General features: G+C 33.4%; 1 protein-coding gene across 6 annotated transcripts; it reads right to left on the bottom strand.

Annotated features, from left to right (window-relative positions):
- Positions 1-632: 632 nt before the first annotated feature.
- Positions 633-7545, bottom strand: LOC107942256 (kinesin-like protein KIN-7J). 6 transcript variants are annotated; one of them, XM_041094852.1, is made up of 17 exons: positions 7418-7545; positions 7220-7278; positions 6999-7054; positions 6576-6728; positions 6290-6380; positions 5808-6176; positions 5581-5670; positions 5387-5487; positions 5192-5305; positions 5016-5097; positions 4852-4919; positions 4703-4768; positions 4489-4613; positions 4052-4388; positions 2727-3944; positions 2336-2625; positions 633-1269 (listed from the first exon to the last, which is right to left on the bottom strand). In XM_041094852.1, exons 6-17 carry the CDS (start codon positions 5980-5982, stop codon positions 948-950), a joined length of 2988 nt encoding a protein of 995 aa, XP_040950786.1. In that variant the 5' UTR covers positions 5983-6176; positions 6290-6380; positions 6576-6728; positions 6999-7054; positions 7220-7278; positions 7418-7545; the 3' UTR covers positions 633-947. The 6 variants fall into 6 exon arrangements, with proteins under 6 accessions (XP_040950786.1, XP_040950789.1, XP_016731371.1 ...); XM_041094855.1 differs by having other exon boundaries at positions 4220-4388; positions 7220-7543; XM_016875882.2 differs by having other exon boundaries at positions 7220-7543.
- Between the last annotated feature and the right edge of the window lie 1430 nt (positions 7546-8975).

The raw sequence follows: 8975 nt of genomic DNA on the forward strand, positions 1-8975 counted from the left end.
AAAAGTTCAAATTAATGAATCATATAGAGTTGGATATAGGTTTAGATTAATCAAAGTAAAATTTTAAATTCGGATCAAAATTAATAGAAGACCCGAAATGACACAGCGATGGAGAATCAATATGATCATATAATAATATTCACCAACTCTTGATTTATATAATGTTTAATTCACTATCCAAATTTATTATTTTTATTCATTACAATATAAAAAAAAAGATAATTTAAGTACCAAAAGAAATTTAACTACGATTTTAAATAAGTCTTAGCAATCACTTGTAATTTTCAAAAAGAAATTTTGATTAAAGCACCGGTCTTTATATGAAAAAAAAAAGAATTTATGAGATTATTTAATATTAAATTTTATTAGTAAAAATCGTATATCTTAATGAATTAGATTATAATAGATTTTTCACAACAATTGAATTTATAAAATGGAAGCGTCACATTGGCATAGATTATAATATATCTTCCCCACACTGATTTATATTTTAAGATTCAAACCCTGCCAATAGGATATTTTAAGATTAGTAAAAACCTCTGTTCCAACTCAACGTCAACACTAATTTATTAAGTAAATTCAACTATCTCAAGATTTTAAAATTACCTCAATAGAATTAAGCATGTTGTGATTAATCAAATAACAACTCCATTCCATTATTACATTCTTTGGCAATTCACACATAAAATACAACAATAAGAATTTATAGTAAAAAATAAAATACAACAAATTGAATCTATTACTAAAAAGTCTGGTCAATGTGCAGCTCCCAATTTAGAAATTGAGATGATTTCATTTCACCACCACCCTGCAAAGTATATATATATATATATCAATCTATATAGTGTATATGTCACAATCCGCCCAGAAGCAAGGTCTCGTTAAGGCTGCAGGTGACCGGAGCTAAAGTTTTATCCGTAATATGTTGTGCTGCTCTCTACCTTCTTCTATAACAGAGGAGGAATGACATTTTTCCAGCTGCTGGATCTTCGGGTTACGGATCGGGGCAAGATACTGAGTCCAACTACTTCCTTGGGTGCTTGACTTGGTTCCACAAGACCCAATAACTTGGCTACCAGAGCTGCACTTTCCTTCACATGTCCCATGTCTTGTGTGTTTGTCCATAAACGGCGGGCTAACTGTGAGCTCCTCTGCTTTGTGTTCAACCCAATTCCCCACTTCTTGTATAGTTCCTCTCTCTGTTTTTTCGAGAACTTCTTCTGTATTTGCTTGTATAACATTCTTCTCTCACGCATCAAATCCTTTGCACTGTCACCATTAAACCAATTACTTTATATTCAATCAGGTCTAAAAGGTTGTTTCCATATTTCAAGTCAGAATTTTTTTAGGAATTGAAATTAATTATATACTTTTACGAGAGCTAAAATGTAATTTTACCCTATATTGACTTATATCTTTATGGTTTTCAAAAGGACTAAATTAAAATTCTAGCATTTTTAGGAAAGAAAACTATAATTTTACCATAACTTAATATTTTATAAATTTAAGGGTTTAAAGAAGCAATTTCTCATTAGGGTGCCCCGGACCCTGCAGCACCCCTCCCTTGACCCCTAGTGCATAATCTAGACATATGAATTGGGTATGGTTTGTTCTAAGTTAAAGTTGTTTTCGGTTGGAATTTGATGTTATTATTTTTAGTTAGGTAATTATAGGTTCTCTTTATTTTGAATTTGAGTTATTTAAGATATTTGTTCAAATTATTTTGAGCTTAGATATTATTTTAATATATTTTATGTCCATTTTATGGTCTAAGTTATGGAGTTTAATTATCTCTTTTAACAATGTTGTCTTCAAGGTTTGACACAGTTTTATTTTTGGAGTGAAATATACATTATAATTACAGGTAACACTTTTTGGTTAAGTTTGAATTAATTTGAATTTGAGCTGGCTGATTCAAATCATTGAATTCAATTAAATCAAGTCGGTCGAATTTGAATTTGAGTTAATAAAGACGAATTTCAGATTCATACAAGAGTTTGACAAGTTTAAATAAGGCTAAATGTGAATTGTTATGTTTAACTAAGAGAATCGTAAATTATAAATGTCAAGTTGACTTTTTAAAATTAGATAAATTTGAGTTTGTGTTGATTAGGATGAATTTTTAAGTTTGAACAAGTGTATGATAAATATGGCCAAATGTGCGGGGTTATGTTCAATTAAGGGAATCTTAAATCATAATTTATGATTCAACTAAACTAAATAGAATTTGAGTAGGAATTAATTCAATTGAATTTTTTGAGTTAGAGTTTTTGGTTTAAGTAGAGATAAATGTGCATTACACTACTTGTATGTAAGAGAATCTTAGAAATTTTACCTTGAAGCAGCTGTGTCAATTGGACTATCTTTCCAACCATTTATTCCCAATGAAGACATTGAGTTCTTCAAAAAAGACAATCTTCTGAGCTCTACCTCCATATACACAGAATCAGAAGGATCACCTTTGAAAAGCAAGATGAAATAGGTTCTGTGGATTAATGGTACGTTGCATTTATCCCAAAGCTCGATTATCGTTCTCTGCAGATTCTCGAATTCTTCAGGCCAACTCGAGTGCAGTTTCGTAGAATGGTTAGTTTCCTGTGAGTTCTCAGTCTTGGTTTCAGGTACCTACCATCAAACATATGTTAGTAGCTAAACAACAAAGCATTGCAGCATGTATTCATTTTGAAGTAGAAAAAAATGGAGAAAAGGAAGGAAATATTCATCACCAAATTCTTATCAATTTGCTTTTCTTGACATGTTTTTGTGTCACAACCACCTTCGGAAAAATCAATGGAGAAGGAAGTTCTTCTCTTGGAACCACTAGCAAATGATTTCCATGGTCGAGGAGGAAAATTGACTTCACTACAGGTTTCTTCCACATCAATATCTTTTACACTTTGTTCTTCAGTGGAACCACTAGTAATAGAAGCTTGAGAGTTACATCTAGACATCTTTTCATTTCTGTTATCGTCTTTCGAGTTAGAAAGCTTTTGAGAAAGGGTTTTAGCTCTTTCGATGAAGTCCTTTTCAGCTTCTGTGAAAGTGGGTACGGTTTCATTCTGTTGTGATTTCTCGAACCTAGGTGAAGATGGCATTGTCGTGACGATCGCCTTACAGCTTCTGCTCCTACTCATGCTACTAGCGGAGCTAGCTGCATCTAATAAAGCAGGTGAATCCCCCATAATGTGATACCTAACAAGGAACTTAATGGTCTTTTGTAGTTCCTGTACTTTTTGTTTCAATGCCTCACAAGTTTCATCTTTATTAACATGACTTGATCGTAAATCTTCTACATTTTCCTTTGGATTACTGGACAAGTCATCACCTTCCTGCTTTTCGATACTCAGTTCTGTCTCGGTTAGGGATACTTTTCCTTGCTCTTCCTCAGGATCAGCTGATAAATTATCAGCTTCGATTTCCTTGATAACAGCCTCCTTCGTGGCCGGTTTTCCATCTTCCACATGATCGATCCATAACTCATTGGTTTCAACGGTTGGTTTCCCTTCATTGTTCTCAGGATTCAAAGAGGCAACTTTTTCTTTTTCATTCATCTCAATACTCGAATCTTCGAATTCAATGCATCGAACTTCCTTGCAGTTATCTTCGAACTTTTCATCTATTTTTTGAGCAACCTTGTCCCAACCCTTGCTTGGATCAGGCTCAACGAACTTCGTAGTGATGCCATCGAGATGACATTCCTCTTCAGAGTTCTCTGGATGCCCATCATATTGGTTGTTGTTGTTGGTTATAGGCACACTAGGTGTAACAATATCCTTATGATTGCTGTAATCAACCGTACATGGAACATTGGTCACTTCTGACGAATTCGATGAATATTCTCCACTCTTTAGCATTTGAACTTCTCTAACCGACAGAAGCAAATTCTCAACTCGAGATTGAGCTAGATCACGTTGTCGAGTCAATTCTTCAATCTCTTTGGCCATCTGTAGATTCTCAAACAGAGAAAAAGCAAGGTTTAACATGTGTAAATCGTGTATGTTATGACATGTTCTTATTTTCCTGCGTTGAACATACAAGTTCCTGCAATCACCTGCTCAATGAGTAGCTCTTTTTCTCTTAGCAAGCTAGCAGTATCACGTTTGACTGGAGCTGAGCCCAAGCTCTTCATTTCATTCTCCAGTTTAGCCAATTCTCTTTGCAATTGCTTTACTAATGCCTTATCTGACATAACTAAATTGACCTGTGCATTAGTTGTTACCTCTTTAGCACAACTCGCAAATGAGAGAGTGTTTCTCGATTGCTCGACATGACTGCGGTCGGGACTCATAGTGCAAATGATGGCTGTTCTGGCATTGCCTCCTAAGGCATTCTGGAGTATGCGTGTTAGCTTAGAGTCTCTGTAAGGTACATGGCTATTTCTGCCCTTGCTGCAAAATATAGTGCCTTGTAAAATGGTCATAAACAATATTATGCTGTGTATATGAGTTAAAGATGCCAAAATTGAAGAAAAAAAGAAAGCTGTTCAACCTTAGTTTGCGAATCACAGTTCCGAGAGTTAATAAACTCCGATTTATGTGGCAGCCTTCTTTCAATCTTGTACCAGCAGATAAGGTCTGAGAGGCACGCTCACTTCCAGCTAAATCAACAAAGTTCTGTATAAGAAAACCCAAGTTAAATTTCATTACTTATTCAACTTACAACACAACTGCCTTAGTGTTTTAAGAAGGTAATTGTATTATACCACTGAAGCTGAAAGAATGCTTGAATTTTCGGCTCCGGCATATTCACGAGCTGAGCTTTCAATCGTCTGCAAATAACATCATTAAATGTAGCTGTAAGGCTAGCACAACATTGATAAAGAAGGTTTATAGTCAAGTACAGGATGCCTACCAGCCGTAAAATCTGATGCGATCTCGAGCTAGTTTCGTTCAAAGCGGTCTCTCCTATCTGCCTTTGAGCTGTGCAAACATGTATGCCAAAATGCATATAAAAATGCCATCCAGTGAAACAAAAGAAAATGAGACAAGATCAATGGTGTTTTAGAAACACTTCACCTTCACATATAGAAAGGAGCTCCTCAAGATGGTCCTTGTCTCTTAGAGTCTCCTCGGCTAGTCTCTCCACAACGGTTCCCCTCTGTGAATGGAAAACGGCGGTATCAGTATTGGTAAGGTAATGCTCATGCAGAAAGGCGACCGGAAAGGTTAAAGAAGGGAAAAAGAAATTTGACCTCTGGATCATCTAGGAGTCTGAGTGGGGTACTATCCAAGCTAAGGAGATCTCTCACAGCTTCATTATAAATCTCCATGGCAGAGAATTTCACCACAAATTCTCTTTCTTTATGCTAAGATATTGATCAGAACAAAAATGTTATTTTCCTACATTATAGTAAGAAAAAAAGTGATCCCAAAGTTTATCATTTTACCTTTTCAATGTAATCATATATATCTGCTACTGCATATTCAGTGATTCCCCTCATTGTATATGTCTTTCCACTACTTGTTTGCCCATATGCAAATATGCTTGCTGAAGGTAAAAAAAAGAAAAAACCCATCACTAAAAACATCCATTTTATTAAATAGTTATACATACCATGAAATAGAAACAAAGATTACTTACAATTGATGCCATTTAGTACTGAAAGTGCAATGTGTTTAGCTCCTTCATCATATACTTGTTTCGTAGGGCAGTCACAGTCATATACTCTGTCTATTCACAATAAAATTGAGAAGATTACCATGATTAGAAGACAATCTCAATTCCAAATATTTTTTCACAATGAAAAGACAAGCAAATTATGTTTACTATGTTAACACAATGGATAAAAAAACAGGGGAAATGCGTACCAAATGTGTAAGCGGCAGGGAACATAGAGCGTTCAGGCAAGCTATTCTTGAAAATAATGGTGTCATTGTTAATGCATTCCCAATCAGATTTTCTCTCTTTATCGTTCAATGGCCTTATTCTAACAGAAACGAAAATTTTCTCTCCTGGCCCTTGAAATTCTGAATCTTCAATCATTGTTCCCAGTTTCTCTCTTATCCTAACCCTTTTTTTTTTGTTCTTTTTCACTAAAATATAATCAAATTTTCAATGCCATCTAAACCTGCCTAAAAAGATCCTTCAAACGCACTGTATCCTCGAAGCCTTTTTCGCTGTAGTTTAAAAAATGGAATCTCGAGACGAATTACAAATACTTGTATGTTCCATTCAACCTACCAAATTAAAAAAAAAAAAGAGAAAACGTAAGAATTAATGTTAAATGAGAAACAATTTCAAAATTCGAACATCAAAAAAGAAATTAATGCGATTTAAACAATCCTCTTACCTTGGAGCTTCTTCAATTCAAGCAACAAAAAGCGAGGAGAAATCACCTTAGAACCAGAATTCGCGTTGTTTCCTCTTCTTCTAAGCCTTTGCTGTACTTCAAAACATGAAATCTCGAGTCAAATTTCAAATACTTGTATGTTCCATTGATCTACGTAAGAATTATACATTTACGTTAATTCGAAATGAGAAACAATTTCAAAAATTCGAAACAAAATTAATGCGATTCAAACAATCCTCACACCTTCTAGCTTCTATTCAAGCATACAAAAGCAAAGAGAAATCACCTTAGAACCAGAAATCGCGTCGTTTCCTCTGCTTCGAAGCCTTCTTTTTCGGGCCTTCTAGCTTCTATTCAAGCATACAAAAGCAAAGAGAAATCATCTTAGAACCAGAAATCGCATCGTTTCCTCTGCTTCGAAGCCTTCTTTTTCTCCGGGCTGCACTTCAGAAACATGAAATCTCGAGTCAAATTTTCAAATACTTGTATATTCCATTGGTCCTACCAATTTCTAAATCAAAACGTATAAACTATACATCTACATTAATGCCGAACGAGAAACAATATCAAAAGTTCAAATATAAAATAAATAAATAAAACGAAGAAATCAATGCAATTCAAACAAATCCTCTCAACTTCAAGCTTCAATTCAAACGAAGCGCTTCGAACTTTCAATTCATCAAACTGAAAAAATGAAAATAGAAATCACCTTAGAACAAGAAATCGCGTTGTTTCCTCTGCTTCGAAGCCTTCTTTTTCGCGGGGCTGCATTTCAGAAGCATGAAATCTCAAGTCAAAATTTCAATTACTTACATGTTCTCCATTGATGCTTCCAATTTCCAAATCAAAACGTAAGAACTATACATCTACATTAACGCTAAACGAGAAACCATTTCAAAAATTCAAACATAATCAAACAGATCCTCTCACCTTCGAGCTTCAATTCAAACGAAGCGCTTCGAGCTTTCAATTCAGAAAAATGAAAAAAACTGAAAAGAGAATGAGACTTCAATTAAAAAGAAGAAAACATTTGTAGTGAGTAAAAATGATCCAAGAAAACAAACGTAGCGAGAAACCGCTAAAAATGGATGAATCAAAAGAGAAAAAAAGAAACAAAATTAACTAAACTTTATCTCTATGTGACTCTAACAGTGCGTTATGAAGAAGAAGAGAAAGAGAGTTGAAGAAGAAGAAGAAGGCGGCAATGGCAAATGCCAAGGCAAATTTGCAATGGCCGTTGGTTTCTTCGCTTCGGCCTCTCTTTCTGACTTGGAACCGTACCGACCTTTCAAATATAACCGCTAAACTCTTAACTAAAATAGGAACATTGGCGAAATTACCTTTTTGACCCGCATAGTCTTTGTTTTGAACACTGTCGCCATCATCCCATTTTTATCTCATTGTCGATCTAATCCGTAGTTTTATTTAGGTAAAAGGAACCGATATTTTTAGAACCGGAATATTGGTCGAATTGGTTAAATCACTGATTCGATAAAAAAAAATATTAAAAATTTAATATTTTCTTTTTAAAATTTGATTTAACTGTTTTTTAAGTTGATTCAATTGGTGTATACTAGTTCATGATCCAACTAGTTCAATACTATCTCCAGCCAAGACGAGTATCCTAGCCGATTCTTGGTCTATCCAGTCGACCCAGTTCAAACATCATTGAAAAAAACCTCAATACTCTCTATTAATTTTGATATTGAGTAAATTGGTCTCTCTAAAAAAATTAGAGCAATTTAATCTCTTTTAATTTCAAAAATAAGTAACTAAGGATAATTAATTACAACCGTTAATGTTTTTTGTCAACTATACATATTTTTCATTGGCATAATAATAAATTTAGCTCTCCAACTCTATGTATTTTGTCAATTGGACTTGATTTAACAAATTTAATTTGCAACATTTACACATTCTGTCAGTTTTGTTCCGATTTACCAAATTTAGCCCACAAGTGAGGGCAAATTTATTATTATACCAATTAAAATTATATACTACTGATGGAAAACATTGACGTGGTGGTTAATTGTCCTTATTTGCTCACTCTTGAAATTGATAGATATTTAATTGCTTCAAGTTTTTTTAGAGTGACCAGTTTGCTCGATATCGAAATTGAGAAGGACCAAAGAAGTGTTTTTACCTTTTATTTTTTTGTTAAAATATGTTTTAGGTCCCTGTACTATTTGTACATTTGAAAATTCTAGTTTTATTTTCAAGAATTTAATCCATTTACTTTTTAAATTTTAAAGTTTATTCTATTCAGTTTGTTGTTGTAACATTTTGAAATTAAAATTTAGTAACCATGTAACAAAAAAATGACGTTCTTATGATCTTGAATTTAACGATTAACAATTGGGCTTACATTTTTAAATTCAAAAGGTAGAGGGACTAAATTCCTTGAAAAAAAAGTAGGACTAAATTTCAAATGTAAAAAGAGTATATGGACTTAGAACATATTTTAACCTGTCATTTTTATTGGTTTAATTGTGATTTTCTTCTATTATTTTAAATTTTGATATTTTAATTTCTTTACTTTAATTTGATGTCTCTATTTTTATAATAACATTAGTGAGTTCACATTGATGACACTACTAATTTTGTTATTAAAATAAAAATATATATTTTAAATGGTCTTAATCGTAAATTTATTATTTATTAAATGTAAAAACCTAAGTGCGTGATT

The sequence above is a fragment of the Gossypium hirsutum genome, chromosome D06 (assembly GCF_007990345.1).
Source record: "Gossypium hirsutum isolate 1008001.06 chromosome D06, Gossypium_hirsutum_v2.1, whole genome shotgun sequence".
Lineage (NCBI taxonomy): Eukaryota > Viridiplantae > Streptophyta > Magnoliopsida > Malvales > Malvaceae > Gossypium > Gossypium hirsutum.